At 34.7% G+C, this 16331-nt stretch overlaps 2 protein-coding genes across 7 annotated transcripts in view; one reads left to right on the top strand and one right to left on the bottom strand.

Moving 5' to 3' along the window:
• Positions 1-8030: 8030 nt before the first annotated feature.
• Positions 8031-13360, top strand: LOC111399183 (protein NRT1/ PTR FAMILY 8.3-like). 2 transcript variants are annotated; one of them, XM_023026459.1, is made up of 5 exons: positions 8031-8214; positions 8981-9086; positions 9162-9265; positions 10353-10909; positions 12292-13360. In XM_023026459.1, the coding sequence occupies exons 1-5, from the start codon at positions 8164-8166 to the stop codon at positions 13085-13087; spliced, it is 1614 nt and encodes a 537-aa protein (XP_022882227.1). In that variant the 5' UTR covers positions 8031-8163; the 3' UTR covers positions 13088-13360. The 2 variants fall into 2 exon arrangements, with proteins under 2 accessions (XP_022882227.1, XP_022882222.1); XM_023026454.1 differs by having other exon boundaries at positions 8032-8214; positions 9162-9379.
• A 732-nt stretch (positions 13361-14092) lies between these two features.
• LOC111399153 (probable manganese-transporting ATPase PDR2) overlaps positions 14093-16331 on the bottom strand; it is a 29265-nt gene continuing 27026 nt past the window's right edge. For 3 of the 5 annotated variants that reach the window (XM_023026429.1, XM_023026421.1, XM_023026437.1), the window contains one exon: positions 14573-15673. In XM_023026429.1, the coding sequence (XP_022882197.1) occupies positions 14573-15673 (1101 nt within the window). Of the gene's footprint in view, positions 14403-14505; positions 15674-16331 lie in introns of those variants that run through there. The other 2 variants (XM_023026412.1, XM_023026403.1) reach the window with 1 other exon arrangement.

The raw sequence follows: 16331 nt of genomic DNA, 5'->3' as shown, positions 1-16331 counted from the left end.
ATAATAATATATATATGATTGTATTGTTGTTGATGAGACTCATGAATGCAAAATCCCTACATAAAATATTAAGTCACATTTGTAATCCCCTTCCATCATTATAGTGAAAAATCAGAGTCCCAAATCGTCTCAACTTGTTGAGTACACTCAAGGCTGGTCCATTAGAGATATGTTTGACACTATGAAATATTTGATATTTCTGAATGATGGGTTTAACTTAACTAAAATTTATCTTTTGTTGAGTACACTCAAGGAGATAAATTTTAGAGGCATGTTAAGCTAACACATAAAATGTGTGAAAACAAAGAGTTGTCAGCTTAATGATCTGAGAGTTGTATAGAGATACAATTGATAATAGTATCTACCCAAATATTATATTATGGTTTGTTGAGTACCCTCAAGGTCTTAATATAATAGATAGGATCTCAGTCCACTGGGAGTCAAGCATGGACTCCATAAATTTATGTGAGAGGATCATAAATTTTATTTAAACAGTGGGAGCATAATTAATTTAATAAAAGACCATATTAAATTAATTGATGCATTTTTTATATTATTCTTTCCTTTTGTCATTTATATTTATTGAATTTGAGTAACCATATGTTTTGAATGGCATACTAGATGTCAACAACCAAACTATGTTTTCTTAATTGACACTGCAATTTGAGAATTGTTCTTATGTATGAGAAAATTGGTCACGTCCTTGAATAGCCCTTTCCAGAGACACCTGCTGATGACTCGATTAAAGAAGAGGTGGCTACTATAGTAAACGCAGTGATGATAATAGTACTGCAACGTATGTGATACTTGCAGCTATGTCACTGAGTTACAAAAGCAACTTGAGAGTGTAGATGTTAATACATAATTTTTCATTACAAAGAGTTGTATGATAATAATCATGTGTGGAAGGATATGAGACTTCCAAACAACTATACCGGTGCGAAATGACAGAGTAATTTTCAATCAATGCTTAGACACTGAAAATGATTGATGTTGAGAAATGTCTCAATTGATTTCAATCATGAACCATGAACTAAGTAGTGACTTGGTTTTGCAATCTCTGTCAGCTAAAGCTATTCACAACTAATTATGAATTTAACGTGAATAAACTCGAATACAAAATTATTAAGTTGCTTAACATGCTTATGACTGTTAAGCCCTTTATTAAAGTTGGTAGTGGGCAAACCATTGATTCCTCTTAAGATATTAAGAGGAAGTCTAAAGGGGTTTTGTGAAAGCACCCAATATGGTTAAGACAGTATAAGCGAAAGGACAAATACCAAATCTAATGACCCTTGGTCTCATTATAGAATGAAAGGTCATTGGAAGGAATATTGTATGGCTTACGTCTACGTCACGAGTTTCTTAGGTATATAATACCAGGTGTAAATATCATATTTCTACAAATATGGAGAAACTAAATAGAAGTAAACCACTGCGAAAGGGAGAAGTTGACATACATGTTAGAGATGAGCAAAGGTTACTGCATTGCCTGTATGAATATACTTCTTGCCATTGCCTTTTGATTTTAGTATTAGAATTAGAGAAATGTCATTTTATACCAACCATAGTTGGAACATTAAAATGAATTTCATGTTCGGACATGAACTATTTTAATGTTAAGGACAATAGTTGTTCTTGTTTATCTTAATAAGATCCTAATGGCTATGGTAAATTACAAAACGACATTTATATTATTTAATACTAAGGATTCTATAATGAGTATAGAAATTATAAGGCATAAATACTATAATCTAATTATTACCAAAATTTGGCATGACAGACTTTGTCATTTAGATGAAATCTAATTCCAAAGTTACATAAATGTGTATACTTGGGATTAATTGATTTTGACAAGTACAAATTATGCATGTCTGGCACAATGACCAAATCTTCTTTTGCTTGAAAAGAAGAAAGATCAGCATAATTACTTTCATATACACTGCAGCAAGGTGGTGTATCTAAAAGGAGGAATCGTTAATTATTACATATAATGCGATTAATAACAAACCATGCAAATTTCTCAAAATTATTTTGAGGTCACGCATTGATTGCAGTGTGCAACACACTAAACCATGTCCCATCTAAATTGGTTAACAGAACTCCATACGAGTTATGGAAAGACAATAGTCCTAATTTATGTTTTATGAAAGATTGGGGTTATGACGCTTATTTGAAGTGCCTTAAATTGGATAAGTTTGAGACCGAATCTGATAAATACATATCTGTGTGATATTCAAAGGAGACATTTGAATATAAATTCTATTATCATGAAGAAAGTCTTCGTCTCACGACACATCGTCTTCTTAGAGAAAATGTTTACTCTAGGAGAGGACAGTGGGAGTAAAATAGAATTTTGAAAGAGTTCAAGAGTCCACAGATATAGTTAACCAAGTAGATAAATCCGAGTTTGATCCCATATCTGATATGTGACATACTTTGGATCAGGAAGTAAAGACTCCTGAGGACATGACAGCTCTATGTGAATCTAGTAGGATCATTTGACCTTCAAGAAGGTGCGAATTCATGATCATTAATCAGGTATTAGTGATCCAGGATAATGAACCTGCTAGTTGCAACAAAATAAAGTCAAGTGTTGACTTAAAAGAGACAGCATGATGCCATTATACTCGAGATAAACTCGGCGTATGTAAACAAGGTTTGGACCTTGGTTAAGCCTCCTGATGGAATAAAACCCATAAGGTTTTGTAAATAGTTTAGAAGGGAAATGTCGATATGGAAGTGGACATCCATATATACAAAGCAAGACTAGAAGCAAAGGTTAAGTGTTGACTTTGGTAAAACTTTTCTCCTGTGACCTTGCTGAAGTCCATTCGGGTTTTATTTGCAACAGTTGCATATCGTAACTAAAGGTTAAGATAAGTCTCTATGGAGCTGAAATCTTCAATTTGATAGAAAATTCAAAGCGTTTGATTTTATCAAATTTGAAGACGAATTGTGTATTTACAAGAAAATAGTGGGAGCATTATCATGTTCCTAATATTATAAAAAATGATATCCGTATGTTTCAATCGTTGAAATAATGGTTGTTAAAGGATTATTCATAAACGAAATGGGATAAGCAACTTGATTTATAGAGGTAGATCTAGAAGATTGCTTAACTCATCCCAATTTACATAGATAAAATCTTGAGAAAATTTTATATGGAGAAACTGATTTACTCTTAAGCGGTATGTTGGAAATGTTCCAAACATGAAACAACCGTTGATTCAATAGTAGAAACCTAATACATGAATACTTCAGAAGTAGCAAAGAGTTGCAATATGGATCATGATATTCATAAATGAACTTGGAATAGTTTCTGATATTGTTGATCACATACAATAGTATTATGATAACAATAGAGCCATTGTGAAAGTAAAGGAACTAAGGTCTCATCAATGATCCAAACATGTATTAAGGCGGTGTAATCTCATCAGAGAGATAATACATAGAAATAACGCAAAGAGAAGAACAAATTTCCACATTTAATAATATTGCAGATCTACTGACAAAGAGTTGTCGTAGTATAAACATGATCGTCATGTAGACTTATGATATTTGATACATAAGTAATTGGATCTAGTGCAAGTGGGAGTTTCTAAGTATTATGTCCTAGGTCCAATCAACTTTGGACATAAATACTTTTATATATAATTTAATGTAATTAAATGACAGATCTATTATTTAATTAATAGACAATTAAATAAATAATAGAATCCGTAGATTCAAATATTTGTAATTTGTTATTCACAAGGAGTTGTGATTGTGAGATGCAAATTACATCTGATTGAATCTTAAATCATCTGTGGTCGTAAGTAATAACGAGATACGGATATCGTTATTACGGATAGACCATCACGTGTGGCATTTCTTACTTGTGAAGTAAGTAGCTGATCTCACAAGTTAAAGTGTGGTGACACTTAAATGAACACGTGTATGTTTTGTTATAGAACAAAAACATTGGAGACCCGTCGACAGATTCCACATGGATAACTATCTGAGTGTCAGTGGTTAATCTCTAACGTTCGGTAGTGGAATTGGTCCTTTGACTTGAGGTCGTCATGGTACTTTATATGAGGAGTGTCATACTTTGGCGGTGTTGGATGTTGCTCTGAAAAGGGCCGCTAATACGACATCGTTCGGGTACGTCAAGAATCGTATAAAGGTTGTGACAGATCAATAAAGGATTCGTCACTCTTAGATAGTAGGAGATTATGATCTGCGTTTCATTCAATTAAGTCGATGATGAAATTCTTGGCCAAGGTGTACTCATAAGTCGAAAAGAAGTTTTCGACTTATATTGACTTAATAGTGGAATGAAAGATATGATCGATGATCGAGATTGACACAATTCCATATCTTGTAATTGATCGGATCATATTGACGAAGGGATTATAGTTTCACGATAAACGAACGAATTTGATTTTGTCATACCACGTGACATTTCCCGTCACATGTATTTCCCTGACACATTGCTAGATGTCAATCAGGGACGGTGAGTGTGAATTGACGATAAATTAAAACGGTATTTTAATTTATCAATTTTGATTAGATCAAAATAATATTTCACGTCGTTAGGCATCGTGGTCGGGAATCTAATGGGTCGCACACAAAAGAGAATTGGAAGATTGCAAATTGCCAATTGGTTAATTTAACAATCGTTGGATAAATTAATTAATTGAATTTGTTATTTATATTCCCGAATTAATTAATTGGATTAATTAATTCACGGACCGGGTTTAGTTAATTGGATTAATTAAATATTGGACCGGACCGGGCCGAGCCCGTTTGGGTTTATATAAATATATAGCTAGGGTTTGAGGTCCATATGGTTTTCATTATTCTTGTTGGCACAAGAGAAAACCCTAAAAGCTGCAATCTTATTCTCTGTGTGGAACACCGTTGGAGACTAGACAATTGGACAGCTGTGGTGGCGAATCAAGGTTGATGGAACGAAAAGAAAAGCAAAAGGATTGCAGAATTCTTCAAAGGTACAATCCTTAGCACAATTTCTATCTAAACACAAAGACGATTCTTGGTGAGAATCGAAAATTATTTTAAATTCCGCTGTGCATGTATAAGTAGATTCCCAACATATACACACAATGTGCTTTATTAAAATATTGCAGAGGAGTGAAAAATATACCAACCATGGTGTCTTCCATCAATTCCTACATTAATAAACTCTTTGTTAAGTTATAAAACCTAATTATTATCACTGTATAGAGTTAGTACGTAAATTGACCTTAGCGATAAAGTTGTTGTGGTGTTGGAAGGGACCTCGAAGTCCTTGGATAACAATATCATTAAGGATATTTAGAAATTTCACACTTGTAATTTCGATAAGTTCACGTACTTAATTATCTTCATTTCGGAGGGATTTTGATAAATGTGTGTCTACAAGTTTCTATAAGATGACTAGTTATATTTCCTGAACTAATTATTGTTTTATGAGCATTAGTACGAGACTCTCTTGAATGTACATGAACGTTTTGGGTGTGACAAATATTATGATTGTAACGATTATTTATTTATTATTATTATTATTATTATTATTATTATTATTATTATTATTATTATTATTATTATTATTACTTGGAGGTTGGAGGTTTTGGGTGTGACAAAAATATTACGATCATAACATTTTTTCTAATATGAGGAAAGTAAAAAGGCGATCACTAAACTATAATTTCAATTTCTGTATAGTTCTGTGTTATATTTTAATATGTATTACTAAATTGAATCCAAATTAGGACTCACGTTTCTAACCAAATCATTTTTAACGGTTTGATAATATTACATACCTAAACCAATTAACTCAATCGAAATATCTGATTGTCATTCACGGTTTGGTTTGATTTAAATGGCAATTTACTTGTATAGTTTTTTTCCATGTGTATGTTCGGATTCTTTAATTCAATTCAAGAATTGTGCAGCCTTAGATAAATTTATGCATATTGTTGAGAATTAATTATCTCATTCTTTTAACTTTTGAGGACAGCGTTGTTGGCTTCGTTATATTCCATATCCATTAAAATCCAATCAATAGAAAATAGTTGTGGAAAATTATCTTCAATGTTTTTATAAGTCTCTTCAATGGAAAATAATTGTGGTATTCTATTGATTATGGAGTACATGAGGGAAAGTCCGGCGACCATGAAGAAATATTTTAAAGTTCAATAACCATTGATAAGTATGAGGTAAAGTTCAGCAACCCTTGCATCAGATCATTCTTCTATCCTTTTCCCTGGCGCAACTATTTTTATAAATCTCAGATTATTAAAGTTAACAATATTGATATGACACTAGCAATTTCGCTGGCCACGTCAGTATCTCTAATAGATGAATTTTTCTATTTTGTACATCGGGATTGACACCCCGATGAGGGAGTTTGTAAACTAGGATGTCTCAGTAGCTCTAATAGATGGATTTTTCTATTTGTACATCAGGATTGACACCCCGATGAATGGGTCTGTACACTGGAATGTCAACCCAGATGTACAAGTGTTGGAAAAATTGGTTTTAATTAGTTGGTTTGACCAACTTTTGACCAATTAATTTAGTGGGTCTTGTTAATCGGAAATAAGATTTCTTTGAACGAATGTGTTTTACTCCATGAGTAGATTAATATGATATATAGGGTGAAAGAGAAATTAAGACCAAAAGATGCCCACTTGATGTTGAAATAAAATAGGTGGGAAATTAGAAAATACCAATCCCACATAGAAAAATTAGAAGAATATAAACCACCTTATATAGCTCAAATTTGGGATTTGGGTTTGAGCCCCAAGAGGTATCAATAGTTTTTGAAGGGGATAGAACCTACATGCTAGTAGGTTAAGCCAAAATCCACACGTACGCGCCGCAGTCCGATCGGCCGGCTCGGCACGATCAAGGGTCGTGGGTCTTGGGCTTGGGCCAAGTTGATATATATTTTTTGGTAAAATAACATTTAATTATATTATTTTATTATAATAATAATAATATATTTTATGTTATTAATTTTTTCTTCCCCGAATTTTCTGTGAGTGACACGTGGTACGGTGCTTCTAGAATTTAACGGGTTCTGGCAGTTGACTGTCCAAAGTGGCGGTTGACTGTCCAAACCGTTTGTGTCTTTTGGACACAACTTTTCGACAGTTGTGTCTGTTGTGACACAACCTTTCAACATCTATAAATAGGCCCCCATACCCTGGTTTTTATTCATTCCAAAAATCAGAATTGATTTTCTACTCTCCCGAAATTATCCCTTTGCCCTTGCATAATTTTTGTTCTTATAATTCAGTCCTCGAAAATTACTTTTCGTGCATTTCACTCATCCAGTGTGTGTGGAGAGATCTAAACTTTTCGGGTTCGTCGGATCTTGTAATTTGAAGTACTACTATTACAAGACGAGGTCGTTGTATATTGGGAAACGAGTGCTGCAATACCGTTAGTACCAGTGCGGGGCATTATTGTTTTAAGGAAAAAGAGTCGAACTCTTGCCTCGACCGTTCAAAACCATCCAAACGTCGTTACTCTGTCCAAATATAAATTACGGTAACACTATTATTTGTTATTATTTTTCAACAACAAGTAGACAAACCGTTTTCTACAAAAGACAAAAGTAAAAGTAAAAATAAAAGTCAAGTCAAATGAACCATTAGTCATCTACCTTTATTCATTCATCGGACGCTTAGGTTATAAACTCCGGATTATATATTCCTTATACAAACTGTTTATGTACATAATTATAATTATTCATATAATCTCTTTAGTCTCCATCTATGAATTCCATTTTAGGTCCCACGTTGGATCATTCCTTAAATACTTGTTTGGATGGTTATGGAGTGTCTGTTACTCTAACTTAAATTAAATTTTACAAATCCATATTTTCCAAACTTTGAAGTTTTAATAAAAAAATAAAAAAATAAAAAAATTATATATTTATAAATATTAATAATTGAATAAAGCAATTTCTCCACACCTAAATCGATTATTAGTAAAGTAAGAAGAAATATAAAAAATATTTATTAAAATATATATTTTATAGAGAAGTTTAACTCCAACTCGATTCGATCCCATTTTCTTTCTTTGAAATCTCTTGTTTTGTGGATCTGAAACATTCCGAGCACGTTGCGTCACATTTCCTAAAATTAAAGAGAGATAGCTTGCAGCTGTATGGGTACTCATGAAGAAGAGAGATTGCTCTTGGAACAGGGATTTGTAGAGGTCTTTTTCATCCTTTGATTGCATATTGTCGACGGACAAAATTATTTTCATGTTATTTCATTAAAAATATTCATTACGACTTAATATTTCATACTGTCAATCTAACTTTTCTATTTGCGTTTGGTTGCTGTATTATGGGTATCTAATTTGTTGGAATAAAGTACCTTCAATCTTAAATAAACCTTAGAAAGAAGGAAATGGAATGCGTTGAGAATCTAAAATTATTTATATGTTCAACCTGTGACAAGTTCTGTTTGGAGCTTCTGTTTATGCAGTTGGTTGGGTGAAGGAAGGAAAATTGGATTCATATTTTAATTTTGTTGAACACAATTTGGGTCATTTAATTCATTATTATTGAGGGTTGACGAGTAGAAATATTTGATATGTATAAGTGGAACAAATTCTGAATAATGCAAACATTAATGTCCTACATTTTCTGGGCCATTCAAATGTTAACAGTTTGCTAAGAAAGTTGGACAAGTAGTGTGGACGTTCAAACAAGTGTAAATCAAAGGATCATGAATTCTTGATAACTCCTTTTTTAATCAAAACGAGTTGTTTCCAGATGTGTCAAACTATGAAGAGAACGGCATTAATTTGATATAGTCATTAAAGCCTGCTGACACGCTCTAACACAGAGAGACTAACTTTATGAATTTTGCATATTGTTACTTAAATGGTTGTTGTCTTTGGCTATTTCTCATTTCTTAATTTTTTTAGGTGCTCGTTAGGTTTCTGCTGTCTCACATTTTCTCTATTCTTCTAGAATGAAAGAAATGAACTCTACACCGGAGATGGTTCTGTTGACATTAAGGGGAACCGTATTCTAAAGAGAAACACTGGAAATTGGAGAGCATGCCCTTTTATTCTTGGTATCTACCCTATAACTTTTCATTTTCCCTTTAGGGCATATGTGACATTCAATCGCTAATCTCTTGAATTGACAGGGACTGAATGTTGTGAACGCTTGGCCTACTATGGGATTGCTACCAATCTTGTTAGCTATCTTACCAAATATTTACATGAAGGAAATGTCTCTGCTGCTAGAAATGTGACCACGTGGCAAGGCACTTGCTACCTAACTCCCCTGATTGGGGCTGTCTTAGCAGATGCTTACTGGGGAAGATATTGGACAATTGCTGTCTTCTCCACTATATACTTTATTGTATTAATTCCTCTGATTTTTTTATCTTTCCAATTACTAGTTATATGAAAATATTACTGGCAGTACATGGTTGCACGATCTGATTATTTGTGCTTCAATGGCGGTTGGCAGCTCACAGACTCCATGTTCAACACTTTTTTGGTCCCTAACTCTAAATATAGGAATAGAAATAGATATTCACCCTTGTTATTTTTGTGTAAATGGAAAACATCCACGTGATCTTGTCCACTTCCTTCCTTCTCTTTATGCACCTTTATCACAATTATTTGAGTAGGAAAACAGTCTGCAGACCAAATGGTACTTCAATGAGAGTATACTTCAAAAGACATAGTAGCACATTCTCTTAGCCTTATTGGAGAATCTCTGGTATAAAAACTTAACCTTTATATCATTTCTTCAAAGTTTCAATCTCTCTTCTTACAGCACCGGTTATTCTAACCTATTAGAACGTGGTATTTGAGGACATGACTTTTTAGGATATTGGAGAGAATTATATGTTATTTGTGGGATAACATATTGTACCCTATCAATTAGAAAGAAGAATGTGAAAAAGATACAGCAATATAATGTAAAAGCTTGCTTGAAGTCATGAAGAGGACAAAAGGAATGGAAGCAGGATAATTTGACATGATAAACGAAGTGAAGAAAATGACGAAATAACTCTATAAGGACATTGATGCTCCTTCTACTATGAGCTTTGCATCTTAAAACAATGTTAACCTTGATGCTTACGGTTTTGAGTTATAAAGCTCTATATTTTTATTTTCTTACCCAAAAGGAGGGGCTGAAATCAATAACATTTTGAGTGCTAATTTGGATATCTTACATTAAACCATATTATGTGAATAGGTTATTCTACTTGCACCAGGAGTACATGAGTTTTTTCCTATATTTTTCTCATTGATTTACTGTTTCCATTGGTTCGTGAATCTCTTACCTTCTTTTGATCCTTTATATTAATTTGTCTGTGAAGGGAATGTGCACATTGACTCTGTCTGCATCTGTTCCTGCTTTTAAGCCTGCCGAATGTCTGGATTCCGTCTGCCCTTCAGCAACTCCCGCGCAGTATGCAGTATTTTTCTTTGGGCTATATCTAATAGCACTTGGAACAGGAGGGATCAAGCCATGCGTTTCATCTTTTGGGGCTGATCAGTTTGATGATACTGATTCTGAAGAGAGGGTTAAGAAGGGTTCCTTTTTCAATTGGTTTTATTTTTCCGTCAACATTGGTGCTTTGATATCAAGTAGTTTAATCGTGTGGATTCAAGATAATGCAGGATGGGGCCTTGGATTTGGCATTCCTGCAGTGTTTATGGGCATTGCCATAGTGAGTTTCTTTTCAGGTACCTCTCTTTACAGATTTCAGAAGCCAGGAGGAAGCCCTATAACCAGAATGTGCCAGGTTTTGGTTGCATCGTGCCACAAATGGAATTTGACCGTCCCTACTGAGAGTAGCCTCCTGTATGAGACATCAGATAAATGCTCTGCTATTGAAGGAAGTCGAAAACTGCTGCACACTGATGAATTAAAGTAAGGTTATTACATAACATCTAATTGCTTCTTGAACCTTCTAGCCCTGCTTTGTTTCCCTTAGATTCTTCCCCTTCATGCCTGTACTTTTTCCTGAGGGAAAAATTGTGTTTATTGTTCATTCATTTAGGAGTAATTGTACAGTCCATAATTGGAAAATGGTGGAATCTATGATTAACCAACACGGACACACGTGTTTGACACGACACGTTTTGGATACATCAACACATGATTTTTCAGAAAGTAATGACACACCACATTGCCGACACATCGATTAAATTCGTTAAATTTTTTTATTTATATAGCATAAGTATAGTTTTATACTTGTCATTAATTTTCTTGTTAAAATATTTTAAATATCAGTACATATTTGTTATTTATTAATAACTTTGAGTTAAAAATATGCAATATTTTTAATAAAAAAATGATGATTGTCTGAGTGTCATTATTTAACGCGTGTCGGATACGGACATGCTACCCTAGTTGAAAGTGAAGCCTTGGCCAGCCAGATGCATGCGTAGCATAGTCGTGGTGTAGAGACAAATTTTTATAATCCTGGAAAAGCCAATTTCACATTATTTAAACATTTTAATTTGAATGGCATTCTTCATCTGATTGGTATACATATCTTCTTCCTGTCAAGAGCTATATCTGTACTTTTTCTCCCTTTACATTTTTAGAATTGCTTAATGCATGATTGCTAACTGGAAACTATTTAGCAACTAATCAGTAAATGGTAATTTTATTTAAATACCCCTTTTGAGATTAAAATGCTATTTCTTTCTGAAAGGGAAAGGAATGCACAAATTAACTTGGCCATGGCTAAGTCCTCTTAGTCAATATTGTGTGAGAATATTTCTAACATGCAACATATGCTCTGAATACATTTATACATATCTATTTGAAATGAGACCCCTTCTGTTTGTAGTTATACTTTTTATATTGGCCAAAATAAATAATATCTTTTAGCTCGTCTATTTTTCTGGAAAACGGGATTCTAGCAAATCAAAAGCTCCTGTATCCTCCATTCAAAAACAGTGGAGAATTGAAGGGCATTCTGTGAAGATTCAGCTATCTGGTGAAGGCTATACTAATAAAACTCGTTAGTTTGTGTTTCTTTAATTTTATAATAATTTTGAATTTACCTTAAAAATTTCATTTTCATGAGCTGGAGGTTCATGGAATTCAATATCAAACTTGGGCCTATGCCTAGGTAAAGTTTGGCATGCCAACTTGGCTGGCCCTTCATTCTTATCATGTTAGGTTTTACTAGCATGTAAATGTCATGTTTTCATTTGCCAAGTAATGTAATTCAGATTGTGATTCTGTTAAAATCATGTTAGAAAAGTTTCCCATCTCCTTATGGTGTTCAACTTCTGTAGGTGCCTTGATAAAGCTGCTGTAGTCTCGGAGGGTGAAAGCAAAACTGGGGACTATTCTAATCCTTGGAAGCTTTGCACTGTAACACAGGTTGAAGAATTGAAGATCCTGATACGCATGTTTCCCATTTGGGCTACAGGAATAGTCTTCTCTGCTGTTTATGCTCAAATGTCAACCATGTTTGTAGAGCAAGGCATGGTGATGGACACTTCGATTGGTTCCTTTACTATACCAGCAGCCTCTCTTTCAACTTTTGACGTTATCAGTGTTATTTTCTGGGTTCCAGTGTACGATAAGGTCCTTGTACCAATTGCTAGAAGGGTTACTGGGAAGGGAAGGGGATTTTCAGAATTGCAACGGATGGGAATAGGACTTTTCATTTCAGTCTTGTGCATGGCAGCTGCTGCTGTTGTCGAGATCAAGCGACTGCAGCTTGCAAGGGAGCTCGGTTTGGTTGATGAAAATGTTGCTGTACCATTGAGTATTTTCTGGCAAATACCTCAATATTTCTTGTTGGGTGCCGCTGAAGTTTTTACTTTTATTGGGCAACTCGAGTTCTTCTATGACCAATCACCAGACGCCATGCGCAGTTTGTGTAGTGCCTTGTCATTGCTCACAACTTCTTTGGGAAATTATTTGAGCTCGTTTATTCTGACAGTAGTTACATCTTTAACAACGCGAGGGGGAAATCCTGGGTGGATTCCGGATAACTTGAACAAGGGTCATCTTGATTACTTCTATTGGCTCTTGGCTGGACTCAGCTTCGTCAACATGGTGGTCTACGTTTTCTGTGCCTAGATATTTAAATCAAAGAAAGCATCTTAAACTTTACGGTTCTCTGAATGAGCCTCTTTCTGGCTAGGATTTTACCTTCCAGCATCTGGGCATGACAATCGATTATCCTAGTTCTGATCTCTTCAGCATACCCTGAAGGATATTTGGAATATGAATCATGAAGAAATTTGCTTGTATTTTTTTAGATGATTATAAAGTATTTGACATACATAATAATGTAAATAGTTATAAATAATTTTACTTTAAAATTATATTTTATAAATGCAGTTTACAACCTCTCTAGTTCAATTGTGATGACAGAACAAGTTGCCTTTTATTTTCTTGGATAGAAACTGTCTTGGGAATTACACTCGCGTACATATGGACTATGATTTAGCCCCCCTTTGGTTCTGATTTTTCAAGTAAAAAATTCAATTTTTTGACTGGTACTTACTATAGTCAGTCGTTATTTTTTATCTCTTCACTCACAGATGGAAACCACATTTCAAGTTAACGGTCAAAAAATCAATTTTCATAATTAGCACCAAACAGGTCCTTAGTAACTAATGCAAACTTTGGTTGCTATCCAAACAAAATTACACACTTTCTACCCATCAATATGTATATGTATGGTCCCTTCTCGTTTATGTAGTCATGGATATCAAATTCCTCACGAAAGGGTTTAACATGTTATAACTCTGCTATCTAACTTTAGAGCCCGTTTAATGAGAAAACTATTTTAGTCCAGCTTTACCTAAAAAATCTTCAAATTACATAAGTAGCTTTTTAATTTCAAAAGCAACTTTTGACTTTTCCAAAACCATGCCAAACAGACTCTTTAGCTATCTTTATGATATTGAATCAATTTGTGACTGATTACGGTTAATATAAAAATTGGCTGAAATGAATGCCAGTAATATTTGAAACTGTATTAACAAACTAGAGCAACATCGACCAATTGCAATTTAGGAGAATCCAAGTTAATCAGGTATCATCGATAACATTAGAACCACCAAATTAAGAGAAATCTACAACTGAAACATTCGATTCTGGTATACGTTAAAAGGAATGTTTCCAGGATCATAAATCTCAACAGGATCAGATAAAACGATAAACAATAGGATTTAAGGTACACCTAATAAAGAGAGTTCTCGGTTCCAGGGAGTCGCCTGAAAATACTCCCGAATACATAATTTGAATGTTACAACAATTTTGTCTAGTTTCTCATCCGTAATGAATCAAATGTAGAATGTAAATCATTGTTTCTTAAGGCAAACTTGCTCGACCAGAGAGTAAGAGAGTCAAAGTACCATAGGGGAGTTATCTCCATTGTATGTGACTGCAAAAACAGTGAGAAATTGGGTTAAAACTTCATTTATTCAAAGAGAACTTGGACTATAACGCTACATAAAGTGAAGCATCATAACCTACGAAGCTACTACCTTTCTGGCGAAGTAGTATGTCAATTCTTATCTGCTCTCCTGTTGATAACACTACCCCTCCACTTGCTTATAGGCTCTTCTTCTTTTCTATGGTTCCTGCAACACGCTGTTGCCGCTTCCTCCAAGCCGGCATCTTACCAGGGAAGGCCCATCTCAAAAACCTTTCCCACGTGTAGCAACAAAGGAACATGAGCCAAGCCCAGATCATCAGTTTATCTCTCAATGCTCTTGGCAGAGGGACTAACTTCAGCCAATCATTCAAATCCCTGAATAAGTCGGAGGTTATAACAGTAAAAAAGCCAACAGCAGCCAGAAGGGCATACAAAAATGGTTTGTTTTCCAAGATGCTTTGGTTGAAAGGATGGCCCATGTAGTTCACAGCAAACGTGGCCACCTGTAGCATCATGCCCACCATGTACGAAACCGTATTCACAAGGTTGGGATGGAAATCTGAGTCCGGTTCAATACATTCATCTGGCATGTACCTTTCAGCCTCTTTCACGGAAGAAATTAAGAAGAAAAGGTGAACTGAAAATTGTCCTAGGAGAGAGAGGAAGACATAAGAGCAGAAGATATTGGGATGAGGCCGTTCAGCTGAGAGGGTAGGAAGGGGACGAGCATGCGAAATGAACAGAAAGAAAGCAGCTGTAAAAACTCCACTAATTGTGGCTTGAATGTCACCCAGTTTCACACCGTCCAAATTCATCACACTCAGAACGTAGGCAGTTGCAAGGCAATTGAGTCCAAGAATCTTGAACATTTGTAGGGTAGTGACTAGGGTACTTCTACCTTGACGGATTACATCCGTTGTAGGGGCAACCGAAGCATGCTTTGCAGTAAATGGTGATGCCATTGAGGCATCCCCAAGCTTAACAATGGGAGCTGATCGACCATCAGCCCCCTCTTCATTTAGCTCATTCATGAGTTTCTTCAGCTTTTCTCGTTGCATCTCTGCAGCAGTCAGATGGCGCTTAAAAGCTTGGTTGCCAGTAGATCCTAACCTTGAAACAGCTCTGCTCTTTGAAGGACCCTCTCCATTTTCAACTGCGGAATTGAGTTTCTTTGATTTACCAGATTTTGCAGTATCATTTTTAGAGGGTGCTTCAGAGGAAGATTTCTCCTTTTGAGCTGGAGGGATTGCATTGAGTAGAGCTACACCTATATGTGCCTGAGAAACATAAATAATATTATGTACTGCTCTAACTGGGGCATTTAAGTCAATAAAAGCTACAGATAAGAGAACAAATACAAAATAATTATTTATTTGAAGAAGTCCTAGCTATTAGAAAGGAGATACACAAAGGAATCTGAATTTCATCAAAAGCATGGAGTGAGAAAATAGATTCAGCAAGTAGTGACCATATATTGCAGAAAAAAAATTACTCCAGAATAAGTCTAATAGGCCAGAGTAAAATCAAATGGAACATTGAAGGAGGGAGTACTCAAGCATATTGGTAAGAAGAATGCCTGAGTTTAACTTGGTAATATATTAACAAGAAATGATAAACAATTTGCACTACAGTAAAACTATAAAAAAATAATAATATTGGAACAGAGGAAAGTTATTTCTTTTGAGGGGTTATTCATTATCAACAAATGAACAATTTATTATTTTATCAATAGATTTTGTGCTTTTTAGTTAACGCTACAAAAATATGATGGATGCCAAACACCTTTTGGAATATCGAAGTGAAAATGATAAGATCATGGAATAGCGTAATACTGAAAAAATTATTCCGGATATGCCTACCGAGAATGACCATGATTTAGACGATAGCTATGTTTACCAACTGTTTTTCAAAAAGAAACATTTCAAGCATTGTACC

Source organism: Olea europaea, chromosome 1 (genome assembly GCF_002742605.1).
Source record: "Olea europaea var. sylvestris chromosome 1, O_europaea_v1, whole genome shotgun sequence".
Lineage (NCBI taxonomy): Eukaryota > Viridiplantae > Streptophyta > Magnoliopsida > Lamiales > Oleaceae > Olea > Olea europaea.
This window is presented reverse-complemented; position numbering and strand designations above follow the sequence as displayed.

Bases quoted from the DNA above. Each gene is read 5' to 3' on its own strand.
- LOC111399183 (XM_023026454.1), top strand. From the start codon at position 8,164: ATGGGTACTCATGAAGAAGAGAGATTGCTCTTGGAACAGGGATTTGTA. The intron at 8,215-8,980 runs GTCTTTTTCATC...CTATTCTTCTAG, and splicing joins TGGAACAGGGATTTGTAGAG to AATGAAAGAAATGAACTCTA. The intron at 9,380-10,352 runs GTATTAATTCCT...TTGTCTGTGAAG, and splicing joins TCTCCACTATATACTTTATT to GGAATGTGCACATTGACTCT.